Source organism: Vanellus vanellus, assembly GCF_965231255.1.
Source record: "Vanellus vanellus genome assembly, contig: HAP1_SCAFFOLD_36, whole genome shotgun sequence".
NCBI classification, from domain to species: domain Eukaryota; kingdom Metazoa; phylum Chordata; class Aves; order Charadriiformes; family Charadriidae; genus Vanellus; species Vanellus vanellus.
In genome coordinates, this window is record NW_028127470.1 from 189054 (window position 1) to 210629 (window position 21576).

Genomic DNA, 21576 nt, shown 5'->3' on the forward strand with positions numbered 1-21576 from the left:
AAACAACTGTATTTTAAGCTGTGCAATATTATTTGGTACTTGTCCTAAACTTTGGGAAAGCTGCTCTTCAGTTCCTAAAACTACATCACACCTCAGAGGTTTCCCTATTTTTTACAATTTGTTGTCAGCAAAAAATTGACTGTGTAGAGGGTGTGCTGCTTACAATAGCATATCAAATTTAAAGGGATACTGCCCACAGACTTTGGAATTTGAGTTCAAGAGTTGATTCTGATACAATATGTAGATGATTTACTAATTGCTGGAAAAACTCAAGAAGATGTTAGAACTGAAAGCATTAAGTTGCTAAATTTTCTAAGTCTCCAGGGACTAAAGGTTTCAAGATCTAAATTACAGTTTACAGAAGAAGTAAAATATCTAGAGCACTGGCTTACAAAGGGGCATTAGAAATTAAATCCCGAAAGAGTAAAGGGAATCTTGTCTCTAACAATACCTACTAATAAAAGGCAAATAAGACAATTAGAATTGTTAGGGTACTGTCAACAATGGATAAAAGATTAGAGCAATAAAGTAAAATATTTATATGAACGAAATTAACTAAAAATGAACTAGTAAAGTAGACCTCTGAGGACGAGAGGCGTTGGGAAGAGATAAAAAGAAAATTGATAGAAGCACCTGTCCTCAGCTTACCTGATATCCGTAAACCCTTTCAAATTTTCATCAATGTGGATAATAGAACAACATATGGGGTTTTGACCCAGGGAGGGGCAGGGCAGAGAAAACCTGTAGGATATTATTCTAAAATCTTAGATCCTGTAAGCCAGGGGTGGACCACTTGCCTGCAAGTGGTAGTGGCAACCGCATTATTGATAGAGGAGGTCGGAAAAGTCACCTTAGGAGGTGAACTGAAAGTATATACCCCCCATAACATCCGGGGAGTGTTGCAACAACGAGCTGATAAATGCCTTACTGACAGTCGGTTGTCGAAGTATGAGAGAATTCTGATTAACTCCCCTAGATTAGAAATGGAAATGACTTCCATTCAAAATCCGGCCCAATTTTTATACGGAGAGCCCAAAGAAAGACTACTGTCTCCAGTTAATAAATCTACAGACCAAAATAAGAGAAGATTTAGAAGAAGAAGAAGAATTAGATGAAGGAGAAAAATTCTTTGTGGACGGCTCCTCATGGGTAGTGGAAGGGAAACAAAAATCGGGATATGCCATCATGGATAAGTACACTTTTCGAATAAGAGAATCGGGGCCATTGAATACGGCTGGGTCTGCAAAAGCCTGTGAATCATATGCTATGTTGAAAGCACCAAAAACTTTTAGAGAATAAAATTGGGACTATTTATACGGATTCCAAGTATGCCTTTGAGGTGGTACATACCTTTGGAAATCCTACCAAAAGAATTAGCCCGGGGCATACTTAACAAATTACACAGCAGAACCCATTGAGGAATTCAAGCCCTTGTAGATCAATTTGAAACTAACTATGCCTGTGTCGGGATATACGGTTTAGCAAAAAGGCTCTTAGAAGGATGTTTAACCTGTCACAAAGTGAATAAGAGACAACTTAAAGAAAAAGTACAAGAAGGGCGTGAATTGGCTAAAAGACCATTTGAAAAAAAAAAAAAAAAAAAAAAAAAACCAAGTAGATTTTACTGAATTACCGAAGGTTGAGAGATATCAGTATCTATTAGTCTTGGTTGATGATCTTTGTAGAAGCCTTCTCGGTGGTAAGAACTACAGCGAAAACAGTTATTAAAGTCCTCTTGGAAGAGAGGCCCACATTTTACCTCCAAAATAATCAAGAAGCAACTAAATTATTTGGAACAAAATGGGAATACCACACTCCCTGGTATCCTCAAAGTTCTGGGAAAGTAGAAAGAATGAATGAGGAGATAAAGAAACATCTAACCAAGCTGAAGGTAGAGATGAGAATGAATTGGGTTATATGTTTGCCATTAGCCTTACTACATATTAGAACTCAGCCAAGAACAGATACTGGTATATCCCCCTTTAAATTGTTGTATGGGATGCCTTACGATTTCAGAATATTAGTAAAACACCTGAAAGTCGAAGATGAAATCTTAACGGAGTATATTTTAGAACTCACTAAAAGAAGAGACCTCCCTTGGACATTTCCATATACCGAATCCAACCTGGAGATCAGGTGTTGACCAAAACCAGAAAAGAAACATCTTTAACACCCCGCTGGGAGGGACCTTTTTGTTGTTTTACTTAACACAGATACAGCAGTACGGACAGCGGAGAAAGGATAGACCCACACTAGCAGAATAAAAAGACCTATCTTCCCAGAAAGGTGGACTATGACGTCGGAACCGAGAGACCTTTGAGTAAGATTAAGGAACAAGACTGGTAAATGCACTTTTCCAGAAGAGAAGTAACGGATAGTTTAACCATGTATAAAGCACCATACTTCTGGACACCTATGTTGGGTTGTTTGCAAGTGTGCAGTTTGGTAAGAAGTAGTCATGTGTCTCGTTTAACATGCAATCTTGCTGTATGAATTGTCGCAAAAATCTGACATATCAGGAATCAGAAAGTCAAGCAAAAATCTGTAAATTATTTTGGGGGTGGGAACTATCAATATCTGAACCCTGGGAGGTATATGAAATGAACTGGTATTGAGCCTTAAGACAGTGTGCTGTAAGATTCCTCTGGAAACAGGCCCAGCAACAAAACAGGTGGAAATATATTTAAGAATTATTGATAAATTAACAGCAGAGTTACTAAAGTGAGAAAGGCGTGGTAAAAGGAAAGCCAGAAAATTCCCCTGAAGACTACCTGCTGCTGCCGAGAAGATGTTGATATCCCGTTGCTCTCTGCACGAGAGTAGACGAGGACAGGCAGAGAGGTATTAAACAGTGGGGCAATGAAAGCTGGTATCCTTTCACTACCACGGCCTCAAGAAATGAGCACCAACCCTTCAACTGGCACCATAGTTAACTACCTTAATTTCCACCCTGGCGGGGCCCCTCATAATACTGTGGTTAATTCTAACCTTCGGGCCTTGTTATTGTTAACAGATTTGTAGCTTTTGTTAAGAACAGGTTAAAAACAGTGCAACTAATGGTAATAAAGCAATCAAAACTAGAAATGAAGATTATACCAGATGAAAACTCTGAGTTAAATGCAGCTTGTGAAGTACTGTCCAGGTTTGATCAGCAAATTTCTTGTAAATAAAAGAAAAAGGGGGGGATGATTGTAATAAGTAACAGAAGATCATTTGCTGATCCAACCAGTCGCTCAAGGACCGTCTGGACAGTAGGTTATCTCAAGCACAATAAAAGCTCAAGCACAAGCGCTTAAGCGGTTTGATGAACAAAGTAGTAAAAAGTAAAAGGGGGGAGTTGTGATAAGCTCAGCGCTGTTTGTTCACCAAACCTAGAAACTCGCATTGTCACATTGTTTTACAAAAAGGCAATTGCTGAACCTGCTGTTGCAAGATAGCCCGCATCCTGTGAGCGGGCAAGGCTAAAACTGCAAAGGTCAGGTTATGCAAACAAAGTAGGATGTGAAAAAGACTTGGAGGAGGGGAGGGGGGCTCATGAAGACGAAGAGTACATGATGTGAGGAAGACATGAATCCTTCATCCCTGCGACAACCAGGAGGAAAAGGAAAGCAGAAAACGACCCCCTAGCAACAAGTCGTGTCGTGCAGATGCAGAGTACCCCTCTACCGGAAAAAGAAGAGTATAAAACCAGGGACTTTCGGGAAACGGGTGCGAGCCGTCGGCGGAGTGAGACTCCTGGGCCGCCCAGCGCTGTTTTGCTTGCTGCCGCTTGCTAATAAATACTTCAGTCTTAATTGGCTCCGTCTCCTTGCATCAATTTGTGGGACTAACCCATAACAAACCTGAAATTAATTACAGCTTGTTGGGAGTGTCGAGATGCTCGGTGGGGGCTCGGGGGTGGGTGGTGGGGGGAGAAGCGGTGCCCTGACCCCCATCTCTTGCTTTTCCCCTCTCCTCCCCAAGACTGCACAGCGCAAGATGAGGGAAATGCTCCAGCAGGTGAAGCAGCAGGAGCAGAAACACGCTCCGGGAGCCCCGGCCTCGCAGCACAGCAAGGGAGGTTCCCGCCGTGCCGCCCAGCACCGCCCGATGAATGTAACCCCCCAGCCGGACATCCCCCCCTCCCAAATCCTCCTCCCCCACCCCCAGCAGGTCAGGGGAGCAAACCAAAGACCCCCCCAAACACACAGCCCTCCATTCCCCACGGCGCTGCGAGGATGCACAGCCGAGGGGTACGGGGAGGGCTCTCTCCATCCCACAGCCTCCCCCTTCCTCCTCCCTCACCTCCCGACGCTCTCCCTTTAGTTGGACTAACGTGGGCAGGTTTGGGTACCTCAGCACCTCACGTTGTGTCTCCCTTTTAGAGATTTTGTGTGCCTTGGAAACCTGAGAGTTGGAGATCCTTTTTTAATTAATTTTCTAATAAAAAAAGAACCGAGTTGGAAAAGCGATGGGGATAGGCAGCACTCTGGTCATTCTCTCCGGGGCGTTGTGGAGGAAGGCTGCCAGTCTTCCTCCCAGTGTACTTTTCCCCGTTGGCTCCAGACTGCTGCTGGGGCTGAGCTCTGAGCCGCCAGAGCGGTTCTCAGCAGACGGTCACTCGGCGCAGACAATGAGGCCCTGAATAGCCCTTCCTGTGCTCTTGATGGCTCCGGACGGCTCTGCTCCTCTGCTGCTTCTAAGGTGGGGCTGCCCCAGTGCCCTCACTCAGGAGCCTTTTGTCTGTGCGGGTCTCACTTGTGACAGGGGGTGGGGGTGTTGCCAAACTAACTGCTGTGCTGCGATGTGTGAGTGGGTGTTCCCGCCCGTGTCAGTGCCAGAGCTCTTCCGTAGGCTCTTCTGCCAGCGGAGAGCCAGGGGCCGCTCCTTCGGGAGAGAGCTTGTTTAAAAGAGAACAAAAAAAAAAGGGGGGGGGGAAGTGGGAAGAGAAAAAAGAGGAAAAAGATAAAAAAAGGGGAAAAAGTAAAAAAAGAGAAAAATTAAAACGGGGGAAAAGGGAGAAACAGAGAAAAAAGGGGGGAAAAGAAAATAAAGGGAAAAAGAACAAAGGGGACAAAGAGGAAAAAAGTAAAAAAAGAGAAAAAGTAAAACGGGGGGGGCGGGAAACAGAAAAAAGGGGGAATAGGCAAAAAACAAAAAGGGAAAAAGAAAAAAGGGGAAAAAGAGAAAAAAGGGGGAAGAAGTGAAAAAAGAGAAAAATAAAAATGGGGGGGAAAGGGGAAACAGAGAAAAATGGGGGAAAAGGCAAAAAAAATCGGAAAAAAAAGGGGAAAAAGAGAAAAAAGGAGGGGGAAGCGAAAAACAAAAGGGAGAAAGAAGAAAAAGGGCAAAAGAAAAAAAAACCCCACTGTAATAAGTAATTTGGCAAAAATTTTGCTTCAGCTAAAAATGAATGTGTGCTCGCTATGGCTTCAGCTAAGATGGGTCTGTGCTCGCTGTGCGTTTGGAAGAGGGATAGTTTTAAATAGGATATCAGACGAAAGCAACAGTTAGAACTACCGAAAATTTGCAGAACAAAGGGTGGTGTAGTTAGCTAAGATAACCACAGAAGTGTAAGGAGTGAAGAAGCCACAAGAAGGACATGGTGATAAAGACTTTGGCCCTCCCTCCATGGACTATCAGGAAGACCCCGGAGGAAGCATGCCGCCTGGGAGGGGGGCATGTTGCATTCCCAGAACTCATTGACTATGTATTTGGGGGTGGGTGGCATTCCCAGAACTCATTGTTTATGTATTTGGGGGTGGGTTGCGTTCCAAAAACTCACTGATTATGCAAATTATGTTCCAAGAAGAAACATGAATAAGTATAAGGAATACAAAATAAAAACAAGTGTTTGTGAAGGAAAAAATGAGGCACAGGAGGAGAAACCCCCTGTGTAACTCCCAGCGCTGCAATAAATATTCTTTGCTCCACCGAATTTGCCCCGGACTAAAATTCAATACAGTGAGCACGTTTCTCACAATTTGGGGGCTCGTCCGGGATACCTGAAGCCCACGTTCGGAGCCTTGGACGGGTGAGTAGACCGGGACGGCGCGCCACTGCCGATTTCAGCAATCCTCGGATTCTCCCCGCCCTCGGTGACGGACCAGCGGCAACAGCCTGGCGAAGGGGCTCGTGGACCAAAGAGGGGTCCCAGGGATAACCGCGGCAGCCGATAACACTTGTGCACGAGACCCGGGTAAGAAAATTGACTGTTAAGTACTACTCGGGCGGCGGGGTGACGGGGGATTGAGAGTGGTGTGAATGAGACGCGGACTAGATCTGCGAAGCGAGTGCGGAGTCTTTCTAACCGCGGTTCCGTATCTCCGCGAGGAGACCGGCCGGTGAAGAGACGAAGCGAAAGGCTGGAGTTGAGAGATCCCCCGGGGAAAAAAATTGGGACAAGGGAAAAGTAAAAAGGAATTTAAGGGAAATTCCAGGAATACCTCCAGACAGTCCATTAGGGAGGATGTTGTTACAATGGGGCAGGAAGGAGAGTCCTGCACCCGGGATAAAGATAAAAGAAAGAAGATTATATATTGTATGTTTAAATGGACCAAAGAGCCCATAAGGCCAGAGAAGTATTGGCCAAAGTATGATTCTATAGAGGGGTGGCTGTGTCAAGCACTAAATATATACGTTAACTCTAAAGAACCATTTGATGAAGAAGAAAGCAAGTATGCAGCATGTTGGAAAGGAGCTGCAGGGGTTTTTAAATGGAAAATACAAAAGGAGAAGGAGGAAGACCAGAGACCAGTCTGGGATCCTCTTGAATATTTACCTCCCCATATAACCCAGACCCTCCAGAAAGTGCAAAAGAGCCTCAGGTCCCTGTTAGAAGGGAAAGCCAGAGGAAATGGAGGCGGGAAGTGAGGATGTCCATAGTGGAAGAAAATGAGAAGATGACGGAACCAACCGGGCTGCATCCTTTATGGGAAGCCCCGATGCCAGGAGTTCAAAATGGGGTAGGATTTGTGAATGTGCCCCTAACCAGTACAGAAGTCAAGAACTCTAAAAAAGAAATGAAGAAATTGTTGGAAGATCTCCTAAGTTTGTCAGAACAATTAGACCAATTTTTAAGTCCAAATGTATACACTTGGGAAAAAATGCAATCCATCATGGGAACTTTGTTCTCCCCGGAAGACAGATAAATGATTTGTTTAGCAGGGATGAGAATATAAGAAAGGAAAAACGTTCATAGAGTGGAGGGGGACCAAAAGTTATCCCTACAAAGACCTGATTGGAATCAAAATGACCCCGCAAGAAGGAGAAACGTGTCTGATTATCGGACGTTAATTATAAAGGGAATTAAAGAAGCAGCCCTGACGGGGTCAAATGCGAGCAAAACTTTTAATAAGTAAATAAGGGAAAGAGGAATCTCCGACGGAGTGTTTGGAGAGGCTCTGAAGGAATATTTAGCAGTTTTCTAAGAATGACCCAGAGACTGTGGCTGGCCAGGAATTATTAAAAAGTAAATTTTGTCACCCATGCCTGGCCAGATATTAAGAAAAAAAAAAAAGAAAGAAAAAGATGGAAAACTGGCATAAGAGAAGAATCAATGAGTTGTTACGAGAAGCACAAAAAGTATATATGTGAGGCGCGATGAAGAGAAGCAGAGGGAAAAAGCAAAACTAATGGTAGCGACTGTAAAAGAAATAACAAAAACTACAGCGCTCCAGAATCCAGGGCCAGGGATGAGACCATACAAGATACAGGGAGCCCATCTGCCACCGCTTAAAAAAGCCCATATGAATGAAATCAGGAGCCCCAGACAGCAGAAAGTGTTACTATTGTGGGCAGGAAGAACATTTGAAGAAAGAGTGTCCCAGGCAAAAGAGAGATGGAGTGTTACGTCAACAGGAAGAATACACTATCAATTAAGGGTGTCAAAGGCTCTACCTCCTGGGGGAAGAAAGAATTAGTGATCCCTTGATAAATTTAAAATTAGGCCCCCAGGAGGAAATTTACACCTTTTTAGTAGACTCAGGAGCTGAGAAGTCTTGTATTATGAAATTGCCTTTGAATGGGAAGATCCAGACACCGGGAAGAAGCAGCAACTCTGCTGGACCTCCCTGCCTCAAGGATTCACAAAATCCCCAAATCTATTTGAACAAACACTAGAGAAAATTTTAGAGGAGTTCCAGGCAGAACTCGGAGTAAGAATCTTGCAATATGTGAATGATCTCTTGGTATCGAGAGAGAGAGAGAGCAAAAAGTCAGAAGGATACATCGATATGTTTGCTGAAATTTTTTTTTTTTGAAGAACAAGAATTAAGAGTCTCAACAACAAAACTGCAGTTTGTACAAAAAGAAAGAAAGAGCATCTAATTAGTGAAAGAAAAAGAAAAATCAATCCAGAACGAATTACAGCATTAAGTGTCCCAAGAATGAAATGAGAAATAAAGAAGATTTTAAGGTTACTAGAGTACTGTAAATTATGGGTTAAAGGATACACTCAATTAGTAAAATTTTAGTATGACAAACTAGTAAAAGAAGGTCCAATAAAGTGGACAGAAGAAGAACAAGAGCAATTTAAAGAATTAAAGCAGAAGCTAATAAAAGCCCCGGGTTTAGCCCTCCCCTCCCTATAAAAAACATTTCACCTTTTTGTAAACGCAGAAGAATGGATAGCGCATGGAGTCATAATGCAGGAATGCGTCGGAGAAAGAAAACCGGTGACATATCTATTCAAAATTAATAGACCCAGTATGTCGGGGGTGGCCCACATGCATACAGGCAGTGGCGGCCACAGCGATATTAGTAGAAGAGAGCTGAAAATTAACTTCCAGAAGAACCCTAATCGTACATATACCCCCCACACTGTGAGAACTATCTTATCTCAGAATTCTGGCCGGTGGTTAACAGATTCCAGAATTGTGAAGTACGAAACCATTTTAATAGAAAGGAATGATTTTACCCTCGTAGTAGATGGAAACACGAATCCTTCACAATTCTTGTATAGACAGACAAGTGGGGAGATGGAACATGATTGTTTAGACTTTATAAATTACCAAACCAGGATAAGAGGAGACCTAATAAACACACTGATGCCCTATATATATATATAAAACAAAAACAACAACAACAACAAAAATATCCAAAAAATTTTTTATAGATGATTCCTCCTGATGTATAGATGGAAAGAGAGCAAGTAGTTATGTCGTCATCAATAAGGGAAAAAAAAAAGCAGTAATTGAAGAAGGATTAACAGCGAATTAGTCAACCCAGAGTTGTGAACTATACACTCTGAAGAGAGCTTTAGATTATCTCCAGAGAAAAGAAGGCATTATCTATACAGATTCAAAGTATGCATATGGAAATTAACCATGAGAAGGAAGTCTGGTGTTTTTGCTTTGACAGGAAAAAGCCCTGGAGAGCTTTCAGAAGATGCATAAGAGTCAGTACTGCTGCATGAGAGCAAGAGACAGCAAAAGCCTTGAAAGTGCCTTCAGACTAGAGTGGCATCCAACCCCTTTGACCCTACTTTGCTGTGATTGTAATTGTTGCGTGTATATACAGTTTAAGTGTAATAATTGTAATAAGGTCATTTTAGGTCCCCGTGGCAGACAGGAGCAGTACCTCTCCCAAGTCTTCGATCTTTAGTGGATCTGATGTGAGTATACCCCAATAGATAAGTGTAAGTAGATTAGATATTATTGTTGCAGAATCCACAGAAAATTACGTAATGTGGACCGACCCAACCAGAATGTTTATAGATCCTTAAAATATCAACTCCAATATGAGTTCCAGGACCGAAGAAAAAAACCCTACTGTGCCACAAGAATCAGAGATACCGAACTAAAGAGGATGGAGGGCAAGACCAGGTTGGCCTCTGTACTCGCTGCCAAGAAGAACTATTTCTCGGCTGTTGGAGGCACCCCAATAGGCACGAGAGGTAGGAGTATAAACCATGCTGGACCTCCACTTCTAGTGGTATTATCACTAGTGGTATCTCTAGTATCTGGTGACGAATGCCAGAAGTGCTCTCAGACGGTCTCCTGGGGTAGATAGTCCTTTTATACTATGACTGTGCACACACATATCAATCACCAATGTTATACCGGTGAGAGTTTAAAAGTGTGCAAATACGGCGGACAAGAATATTGAGTTGGACAGAATTTAGGAATAGGTGGAACAAGATTAAAAGTAAGGTGTCCTAAAAGGAAAAAAAAAAGAGGCTCTGCTTCACTAAGGCAGGTCACTGGGATATTCCAGACAAAGAGGAAGTACAAGATATGGTGAAGGAAGAACTAGTGAAGAGCGTGACAAAGGTCACAAAACAGAGAAGAAAAAAAAATTAAAAGTACAAAACAAGAGCATATACCAAGAAGCTGCAAAAACAGTTACAAAAAGAGTTAGGATTCCCCACTCTTGGACAAAACTTGTTTTTAAATCTAGCAACAGACATAGCTAAAGAATGAAATGTGACTGACTGCTGAGTCTGTGGGGGGACCTTTAATGACTGAAGAGTGGCTGTGGAGAAGTGCAAGTTTAAGTCCGATTGAAATCCTGAAATAGAATTATACCCTCACCATGAAGAAAAAAAAAAGGGAAAAAAAAAAAGGAGGCCTAACAAGTGGGTGATAAGTTCCACAGTAATTGGAAAAGTCTGTTTGACTTGGGAGGGGGGGAACTTTTCAAATCGAATGGGGGAGACCCCAAGTAAAAAATAAAGTCTTAAAAATAGATTCAAATTTCACCCGAACTTGGTTACCTTGAAAACCAAAGTCATACCTAACGTTTCAAAACGAAACCAAAAATTGTACCTGGTGTCCTGGTTTGAGGTAAAACAGAACCAATTTTGTTCAGTAACTTCGTTTCTTAATTAATGAAAACATTCTGTCAGTCCCATCTGAGGTCCGCCAGGTCCCAGTAGCAGATTTTGGCCTAAACCACGACACCCGGGTACCAAAAAGTAGTCTCTTTAAACGTAAGAAGGAGGGTATGAATCCATTCTCAGGAATGAAAAACAGCTCACAATATTAAGAAAATGTAGAAGATACAATGAAAGAGTTTTAGCAGGCACCGGGTGAGTTGTTCTGGATATGTAAAAACTGGGCATTCTAAATTCAATGGTAAATGCCAGTTGGTGAAATGAATTACTGAAAATAGCTTGGTGGAAGAAATTAAGACTGATTCTGCTGTGTGCCTTTTGAAAGTTTATTATTTCTGCCTTGTTTAACTATCCTGTTTCATAAGATTAATTCACAGTGTAGTCCAAAGACTGCAAGTGGCAGCCACTCCTCAGAAAATCATGATCTTGAGAAAAACCAAGAAAGAAGAAAACCTCGAAGAAGCCACTCAAATTCTTGCTAAAATAGAAGAATCCTGCGAGATAAATGTAAAACGCTTCAGCAAAATTAGATGATAAAAAGAAAAAGGGTGGAATTGTAATAAGTAATTTGGCAAAAATTTTGCTTCAGCTAAAAATGAATGTGTGCTCGCTATGGCTTCAGCTAAGATGGGTGTGCGCTCGCTGTGCGTTTGGAAGAGGGATAGTTTTAAATAGGATATCAGACGAAAGCAACAGTTAGAACTACCGAAAATTTGCAGAACAAAGGGTGGTGTAGTTAGCTAAGATAACCACAGAAGTGTAAGGAGTGAAGAAGCCACAAGAAGGACATGGTGATAAAGACTTTGGCCCTCCCTCCATGGACTATCAGGAAGACCCCGGAGGAAGCATGCCGCCTGGGAGGGGGGCATGTTGCATTCCCAGAACTCATTGACTATGTATTTGGGGGTGGGTGGCATTCCCAGAACTCATTGTTTATGTATTTGGGGGTGGGTTGCGTTCCAAAAACTCACTGATTATGCAAATTATGTTCCAAGAAGAAACATGAATAAGTATAAGGAATACAAAATAAAAACAAGTGTTTGTGAAGGAAAAAATGAGGCACAGGAGGAGAAACCCCCTGTGTAACTCCCAGCGCTGCAATAAATATTCTTTGCTCCACCGAATTTGCCCCGGACTAAAATTCAATACAGTGAGCGCATTTCTCACACCCACATATTAAAAAAGAAAGGTAGAAAGGAAAAAAACAAACAAACCAAGGAAGGAAAGTGGGAACATCCCTCGGGCAGGAGGAGGGACAGGAGCCGGGGGAGGGGGGAGGTGGGGGGAGGTGGGGGGAGGTGGCGGTGCCAGCGCCGGCCCCGGGGGCTGCGACACCACGTTTTTGTCCTCTACTGCAAAGTGTTCTGTGAAAAACAACCAACCAAATCCCACCCAACGACAACATCAAAACCCAAAGAGAAAGCTCTCCAGCTCACACGAGCCTGAGCTGCTCTCCGCTGCTCTCTTTCCAGTGTCTCGGGGGGGTCACGGCCGAGCTGAGATTGGGGGTGGTGGTGGTGGGAGTTTGCCCCATGGCTGTGATGGGGGGAGAAGGGGTGGGTGAGGAGTGGAGGATGTGGTGTGGGTTTTTTTTTTGGGGTGGTGGTGGTTTTTTGCCAGGTGTCGCTTTACCCAGTGGCTCGGGGAGGCGTTGGCATCAGGAAGCCCGTGCTAAAGCGGGGTGGGGGCCTCGCCGCAGTTGGTTAGCAAAGCCAAAGTCATTATTAATGGTGCACTAATTACGCCCTTGTAACGGGAAGCTCAGCTGCCCCCTAATCAACCCCCCCGGTGCTTCTCTAGCCAGGCGAGCGCTGGGCGTCCCCCCCGCAGGAGAGGAGAGCACCTCCGGGGTGGGTGGAAGGGCATCACCCAACGGGGAGAGGACCAAGATGGGGCTTGGGTGTCCCTTGGGGTGGCCGGGTGGCGGGGTAGGGCTGCTGGGGGCTGCCACGATGAGGGACACCCCCACACCTTTCTCCATGGCTCCCAGAGCTCTGCTCCCTCCCTCCCACCCAGTGCCACCGGAGAGGTGGTGTCCCCCCTCCCGGGGCGGGCAGGGGCTGTGCCACCCCATCTAACACCTCAACGCACCAAAGCACCTCACTGGGGGAGGGACTCTGCGCCTGGTAGCCCCGTGCTCCCCAGCACTGTAAGGATGGGGCTGAGCCCCCACCACGGCCACCCTGTGCAAACCAAAGACCCCCCCAAACACCCCCCCCCCATTCCCCGCAGCGCTGTGAGGATGCACAGCCGAGGGGTACGGGGAGCGCTCTCTCCATCCCACAGCCTCCCCCTTCCTCCTCCCTCGCCTCCCGACGCTATCCCTTCAGTTGGACTAACACAGGCAGAGAGAGAGAGAAAGAGAGGTTTTATTATTCTTTTTTTTTTTAATTTTTTATTTTTTATTTCCTAAAAGCCACCGGTTTTTCATCCCAGGCATGGCCAGAGGAGCTCACCCAGCGTTGAGGGGGGGAGGTTGGGCTGCGGCACACAGCGCAGCGGCTCATCAGTTTTTAGGATTAATGTAACGATAACAACACTAACGGCGATTTTTAAGTTTTGTAAGGATTTTATTCATTTATTTATTTATTTCATTTCAGAGGGGGTGGGGGCGGGAGGGGGATGTTTGTTTTTTAGCACAAGCCGGCTTTTCTAGAGGTTAAAGAAAGGCCGTGCTCGGCCGTAAACGCTTTGGGGAAAGATCCCGGTTGCAAGGAGAGAAGGTGGGAAAAGAGGGGCAGGGGGGGAAAACAGATTTCCAAGAGGTTGTCAGCCCAGGGCTGGGGGAAAAAAAAAAAACAAAACACTAGCAAAATTATTATTTTTTTTTAATTTCAAAAATAAAACACACACAACCCTCAACCCCAAATGACACACACACATCCATACACAAAAACTACCTCAGGTTTTCATACCTCAGCACATTGCGCTTCTGTTTCCCTTTTAGAGATTTTCTATGCCTTGTAAAACTGATAGCTGGAGCATTATTTTTGTTTATTTTCTTAATAAAAAAAAAAAGAGCTGGAAAACACACTCTTACTGAGTGCGAGGCAGGAGAAGGAAGGCAATCCCACGGGTGCCAGGGCTCTTCCATAGTCTCCTTCCGCTGGCTGAGAGCCAGGGGCTGTTCATTCGGAGAAAGCTTGAGAGATATTTGAAAAGAGAAAAAGAAAAAAACCAAAAGAAAAAAATGGGGGGAGAAAAAAAAAGAAGGGAAAGAAGAACAAAGAGAAAAAGGAGATAAAAGGGGGGGAAGAAAAAAGTGGGGAAAAAAAAAAAAGGGAAAATGAAAAAAGGGGAGGGAAGAGAAAAAAAAAAGGAAAAGGAAACAAAAACCCCAAATATAAAAAAAGAAAGGTAAAAAGGAAAAAAAAAACAACTAAACCAAGCAAGGAAAGTGGTGAAAGCCATCGGGCAAGAGAAGGGACGAGAGCCGGGGGTGAGGTGGCGGTGCCAGCGCCGGCCCTGGGGGCTGCGACACCACACTGCAAAGTGTTCTGTGAAAAAAACCAACCAAAACCCACCCAACGACAACATCAAAAAACAAAGAGAAATCTCTCCAGCTCACACAGGCCTGAGCTCGCTCTCCGCTGCTTTCGTTCCAGTGTCTCGGGGGGGTCACGGCCGAGCTGAGATTGGGGGGGTGGTGGTGGGAGTTTGCCCCATGGCTGTGATGGGGGGAGAAGGGGTGGGTGGGGAGTGGGGGATGTGGTGTGGGGTTTTTTTTGGGGTGGTGGTGGGTTTTTTGCCAGGTGTCGCTTTACCCAGTGGCTCGGGGAGTGTGACAAAACGGGAAAAGGGGCTTCACTGAGAGGTTCAAATTAACTATTTCTTTGGACTTCGCTCACGGGTCCAATACGTCACTATTGCAAGTTCTGTGTGTGCGATGGCGATTACACTATTGCAATTTAAAAGAAATTAGCGGGATCCACCATTGCGAGCTACAAATGCCCCCGACAAGTAGCAACACAAACCACAAGGGCGCTAAATATTAATACCTTACAAGAGTGCACCAGTCACAAACTCAATCGCATGCCCTATACCGTACGGATGTTTCTTAGTCACTTACCCTCTCCCTCTCAGGTGAGGTCGCTCCATCCCGGGGAAGTTACCCTGTACAGCGTCCTGGATGGGGGGGACGGATCTCCTAGGGGCCAGCTGTATCCTTGGAGGATTCCCCATTTGTCTCCCCAGACCCTGCGGTTTATATTTCCCGACTCGGTGAGGGTGCAGGATTATGCCGGAGTGGATTACACTGTCTGGGATATTTCCCTCTGGTGGTGCCATAGCGAAGTCTCTGTTGCCAATTTGTGATGTCCGGCGCTCAACGTCACGGGAAGAGTGGTGGGATGGGACTCGGGGCATTTTGTTTGTTAAGGGCCATTTGGTTTTGGTTGTTCTGTTCCATCTTGAGATAAGCCCGGGCTGAGCTGTTTTGCAGATGCCCCCAAGTTCTCTCTGCACAGCCAAGGCACGGCGGAGATGGAGCTGAGTGGGACGGCAGCTCCCTGCCTCTCACCTCTTGTGCTCTGAAACCGGCTTGGCTGGCTGCTCCCACACAGTGTGTTACTGGCTTGCCCAGCAGGTAAAGAACCCAGATTTGGGACGCCACTGGGGTGTCCGTAAGGGGTCCTGGGCTGCCCTTATGGGGTCCTGGGGGGGACTCTTGCAGGCCAGAGGGAGTCTGGGGCAGCCCTTCAAGGATCTGGGGGTCCCTCTGGTGCCTCTGGGGAGGGTTTTGTGGCTGGGGAGGGCCGAGATGGTTTCAAGAGGTGCTTCCTCCCTTTCTCCAGCCCACCCAGCTCCCCCGACACCACCACCCCCCCAGGTTGGTGGGTGCCAGCAGTGCCAGCCTGTCCCACTGGGTCGGGCACTGACGGGGGCACAGCCCCAGCCGCGGGATGGGAGGAGGAACCACAGCACCAGGGATAGAGACCAACATTTTATTTCTTTAACATTTCCCATGGGGGGCACCCCAGGGTTGCGCGGCTGCACCGCAGCTGGTGCCAGGAGGGACTCCAACGTCCCCCCCACAGCTCACCTGGCTCCGCTCGTGATGCTTCTGATGGGGCTCAGCGCAGTCTCTTCTGTGCTACGGACCAAGCGGCTCCAGGTAGGCGACTGCTGCACCGCACTGTGCCGCAGCGTGGGGAGGGGTGGGGGGCTGCGGCGCGGGGCTGGGAGCTGCTCCCATCTCACCCAGCTCCCGGGGTCCTGCAGAGGGACTGGAAGAAGCCAAAGCAAGGGACGACGGACACGAGAGCCCGCCCAGAGGAGCAGAGCGGTGAGTGTCCCTGGCACCGAGCACCATGCAAACAGCCCACACCCCACGGCAGCCCTGAGCCGGGGCTGTGCCGGGGGCTGCCGGCCGCTCACTCCGTCCCCTCCCTCAGCAGCTTCTTGACTAGCAGATGAAGGATAGGAGCTCAAGTCGACGCAGGAGAAGCAGGGAGTGTGGGGGAGACCCCCAGATCCTGCCCCAGACCCTCAGCCCGTGCCCTGCCCTGCCTGTGCTGGGCAGCCCTGCCCGCCTGCTGAGGAGGGGGTGCTGCCCGCGGGCTCCAGCGGAGGAGACGGGGTGCAGCGGGTTTCTTCTCTCTCCTCCTCTGCAGGGCAACCGAGGAGGCAGCGAGGAGGGAGCACCGGGCCCCGCAAGACCCACTGGGCTCCCTGCCAACCATATACCATCCGAGCAGAGATGCCTCTCTCTACCCCCTGTCCCCCCCAAGCCCACAGGTCCCCCTGCCCTCCTCTCCCGCCTATAGGTCCTATCAGTGGGGACAGCTCCTTCTGGTCCAGGCACCCCCCGGGCTCCTGGGCCCCCCAAGGGCCACCGCAAGAGCCCCTGCAGCCTGTGCTCGCTGGCCAACTCGGAGGACTGCAGCAGCCTGTTGAGGAGCAGCTCCTCTTCCCAGAGCTCCCTCTACCACTTCGTGGAGCCCTGGCCCAGTGCAGCAACAGAGCCAGTGGTGCTCACACACTCAGGACAACCCCGCTCTCCCATGGCTGCTCGTGGGGCAGTGGGGAAACCGGGGCTGGTCCTCAGCCAGGAGCCTCCACAGGAGCTGCCAGCAGGGACCGAGAAAGAGTGGGTTCCCCAGCAGGGGATGGACAGGACACAGAGGCCCACGGACGAGCAACTGTCCCCCGGAAGGCCCCCAGCCATGGACATGGACAAGGTCGTGCGGGAGATCACCTGCGCTTTCCAGGCCTTGAAGGCAAAGAGGGAGGAGTCCTGCAAGACCACGGGCAGGGAGTGTGGCCAGGCAGACCCAGGGCTGTGCAGGGCAGGAAGATGCCCACGGCAGGGCTGCGCCTGGCTGTGGGGCTACCTGAAGGGCTGGTGGAGATGCCACTAGCCGTGTCTGCTTCTGCCAACCCTGCAAGTGGTGACAGCGCCAGGCCCAGAAGACCAACAGTGCCCCGAATACTGAGCGGCTGTGGGGTGTGGGGCCGGGAACCCCTCTCGGGTACCCCCTATGTGAAACGTTAAAGAAATAAAATGTTTGTCTCTAGCCCTCGTGCTGTCCTCCCTCCTCCCATCCCACCCCTGCGGGTGCTCCCCCGAGGGAGCAGGTGCAATCAGCAAGCACTGTGTGTTGAGCTCCCCTGCTCACAGCCATGCTCCGCCTGAAGGCGGCGAGGCAGGAGCAGTCCCCAGCCAACTTGGGCACAAAAAGGTTCATCTGACTCAGCAGGTGAGGAAGGGCCCGTTTCAACTCCGTACCTTTGGTATTCTCAGGTCGGAGGATTTGATGGAGCCAAATGAGCATGGCAGCATACGCTGTGGGGCTCTGAGCTGCTGCGTGGTGCCAGGTCTATCCAACGTCAGGCAATACATTCACAGGAGACGTCACCACTAACAACTCTTCTGAGGAAGTGGGGTCGTTTCTGTAGTCGTAGCCTGCCTGGAGAAACAGCCCCACGGAGCTAATAGTCTGCTGAGCAGCAAGGGAGCACAGTCGCTGACTCTCAACCAAGGACTGAAACACAGCAACCCACTCTACTGCCTTCCCCCTACGCCCGCTGCCTCCCACAGTTTAGAAGAACCAGGGGGTTCCAAGTGAGGGGACCCCTCCCCCACTCCCCCAAATCTGCTCAACATCCCCAAACCTCCCTCAAGACACGGGACTCCTCCCACACACCTCCACTCCCCACACCGACAACCCTCCCCCTCCCCCAACGCTCCAAAAAGCAGCAGTCCTTAGGGCAGACCTCTTAAGCTGACTCCACAGCTACGGCTCCCCGTCGGCTCTGGGGGAGACAAGGGGGCCCCGGGGCTCTCCGTGGGCTTTAAGGGGGTCCCAGGGCTGCCCACGGGCTCCCAGCAATGCCCGTGCCCACCACCCACCCCCGCTTCAGGGGGCCCAGCGCTGACACCCCCCGACCCATCTCGGGGGTACCTGGGGGGACTCGGCCGTGGGCTGGAGGCGGGCGAAGGGGGCACGGCCGGGCTGACCTGCCGGGGGAAGGGGGGGGGGCTGAGAGCGGAGCCCAGAGCGGAGCCAAGCGCCCGGCCAGGCCGGCCCCGGGCACCCTGCGCTGCGGCCGGGGCTGCCGCCACCTGCGGGGAGCGAGCGGGGGGTGAGGGGGCGGCAGCGGGGGACGGGGGGGGGTGGCCTGAAACGGCCCTGTTTCCCCCGGGGACACCCCACTCGGCTCCGCCCCCCCTAAACAGGCCCAGACCGCCCCCCGAGCCCCCCAGCCCGGTCTCGCCACCCCACAAACCCCCGAACTGGCCCTGCACACCTCCGCGCCGCCGCGCCCCCGCCCCGCCCGCTCGCTCCCGCCCTCCTCGGCTCCGGTCCCCCCGTCTCCCCCGGAACCGACCGTCGCAGCTCCCGCCCGACGCCGTACACCGGAAGTGCTCCCCCTCACGTCCGCCCACCCGCGCATGTGCCGAGGCGAAAACCCGGGCCACGCCCCCCTGCGTCGCCGCGGCAAACGCGAGCGAGGGGGCGGGGCCGCGCCGAGGAGAACGAGCCCCGCCCCACAGCTTCTCTCCGCGTCGGGCAATGCGAGGCCGAAACCATCCCAGCCCTCCCCAAAAAGAGCCGGACATCCGCCTGCAGAGCTCCGCCAGCCCCCCCGACGAACATCACGGGGATGGGGGGGAAGAAAACAACCAGAAAGGTACTGAAAATAGCTTGGAGATGGGGCTTAGAGATCCTTCTGAGAGGCAAAACCCGGCCTTTGTTCTCATTTTTGATCACGGGGTTTCGCAGTGCTTCGCGGGCAGTGGTTATCCGGGGGCATCAGCTATCCCGGGAAGCGAAAGTTCCCATCCCATGTGGCAAAAGTCCACTCGCATGAATAACTTAGACAAAACCAGCCCACAAAAGGACAAGAGGCGCGTTTGGTCACCTTTTCCTTGAAGCTTCGCTAAACTGTATACTCAGATTGGCCCTGTCCTGCAGTTTCTTTCCCAGAGTTTTGCCCCAAACCCACGCTTCTAGCCCCGGTCCCCAAGCCCTCCCTCAGGGCCCACCACCTTTCCCCAGCCCGGCCTGTCCTTAAAGCTTTTCACACACAGCCCTTTCCACTCACCTCCCTCCGGGGCCTCCTCTCTCACAGACACCTCACAGCCCTGCAAACCGCCCTCTCCCGAAAACCCATTCCCCCCTCGCTCCCCCCTCACACAACACCTACTCCCCTCGCTCCCCCCCCCCCCCCCCCCACTTCTCGCCCCCCCCCATCTCTCGCCCCCCCTTCCCCTCTCCTCCCATTCAAAATGGCGCCGCCCTTCCCTTCCCCTCCCGCATATTCCTGCCTCAGCCCCCGCCCCCCGCTCAGGTGACACCGCACACAGCCGCCATGAGGCGCGGCGGGGAGGGCCGGGGCTGTGAGAGGCGATGGCGGTGAGGGAACTCTTGGCTTTTCTCCTCTTCTTTTCATCTCCTCAGGCTTCGGGCAGCCCCGCGTGGGCGGCTGGAGATCCCCCCCTCCCCTTCCAGGAGTGGCCCCGGCCCTGGGGCGGCCCCCGCCTCCCTCCTCCCCACAGGCTCTCCTCAGGGAGAGCCCCCAAATCCGTCCCCCGGGCGGCCCCACAGCCTCCTGTGTGGCCAGGAATGGCGTTTCCCCTATGGATGGAGCCCTCTCCTTCCCCTGACTCCACTCCTGGGCAGCCTTTTCCTTCCTCCCTCCCACCTTCTCCCCACAGCCTCTTCCAGGGCTGGGAAAACACTCCTGCTCTTTCTCTTCCTGCGGGATTTGAGAAGAGCCCCCCATCTCCCCAGCCCACACGTGGGGTCTGGGCAGCTCCACGCCTTGTGTGTGAACCGGGAATTGGGATATTTCAGTTTTCTTCTGCGATCAGGCCTGGTTGTGAAAGGGCCAGTTGTAGTGGTTAGGCTTTGGTGGGTGAGTAACAGCAACTCTTATTTAAATTTTCCTTTTTTTTAGATTTTGTGTAGGGGGCTAGTTGTCCTCACGCCCGCGAGTTCTGCTCCAGGTCAAGCGAAGCCCCATGGAACTGGCCCGAAGGGCGGCGGCGGCCATGGACCAGGGCCCCTTTGGCGTCGAGAACGTGGTTTATTTTGAGTTGAATCTCCCTGTTTTTCTTGAAAAGCGGGGGTCTGGTTTGTAGCGAGGCTTAAAACCCCGGGTTGTGCCTAAACATGGGTCTGATTTCAACCTCAGGGGCTGCAACTCTGTCCAGCTCTGACTCACAGCCCTGGCAGCACCGTCAGCATGCCGGGCTCGGCGTTCTCTTGTATTTTGAAGGGTTTCTTACGGATCGGCAGCAGCCGGGGATATTTAGCAGCTGTGTATTGGTGGTGGAATCCATGTGGTGAAAAGATCTTTGGGGTAAAGAGGTGAATAGGTGTTGTTTTCTTTTTTTTCACCTGGAGAATGTTTCTTGTTGCCTTGTACCTGTAAAAAGATGTTCAAATCGTTAAGGTGTTCAAATCGTTTCATAAAATTACCCCCTAGACAGGAATATGTTTTGTGGTTGGTTTGGGTTTTTTTTTATGAGAGTCCTTTCAGCCTGCTCTCCAGGTGGAAATGGGAAATGCAAAGGCATTACAATGATAGATTTGCTAAATCTGTTGCCAAGGTCTATATTAGTGGCTTTCCCTGAAGCGGGGAAAAGACGTCCTGTTTAATTGTTGTTTGCATTTGAAATTCTCTGTGAAATGGATTAAGCAGTGTGGGCTTCTTTTTGTGGGTCTGCCCTTGGAAGGAGAGCGCCTTTAGGAAAAGGCTTTTCCGGAGGGGACAGAGAATTTAATTGCTGATGGCTATAAAAGCGCGCCCTGTTTGGGTGGCCTGAAAACAAAACCCGTGAAAATCCATGACTGAAAAATGAGACTTCCTCCTAATGATCGGGGCTGCTGTTTCTACTGATTCGCCCATGAATAACAGCTCGTTCCTTACTGGTGGCTGAGGACCCTTGAATTGTTTCCCAAAGCCTAAGGCAGCGGGAAGGGCTGGGGTTGTCAGATCACTGCAAATCAAATAAAAGAGAGCGGTTTGGAGTTGTCTCGTTCCCTCTTTCTTTTCCCAAGAAAGAGGGCTGGAAAATGGTAAAATGTTTTGCAGCAAAGTTCAAAATGGCAAAGGATGTACCGTGTGGGGGGTGGGACGTGGGTTCAGGTGTTGGTGGGGACCCCAGCAATAAACCGTAAGAGGTAGAGCAGCTTTGTGGGACTTTTGGGGCTTGTTTTTGTGTGGATATTCGCTCGTTGCAGACCACGTGCCGGAGCCCTCCAACAGAGGCATTAGAAAAATAAGTCTTTTTATTAGTACTAATGCTTTGAATT

General features: G+C 49.5%; 1 protein-coding gene across 1 annotated transcript in view; it reads left to right on the forward strand.

Annotated features, from left to right (window-relative positions):
• Positions 1 to 8705: 8705 nt before the first annotated feature.
• Positions 8706 to 21576, forward strand: part of LOC309685239 (E3 ubiquitin-protein ligase TRIM36-like) — a gene marked incomplete at both ends in the record, with an annotated part of 31635 nt that continues 18764 nt past the window's right edge. The window contains one exon of the mRNA XM_082501044.1: positions 8706 to 8801. Within this exon, the coding sequence (XP_082357170.1) occupies positions 8706 to 8801 (96 nt within the window). The remainder of the gene's footprint in view (positions 8802 to 21576) is intronic.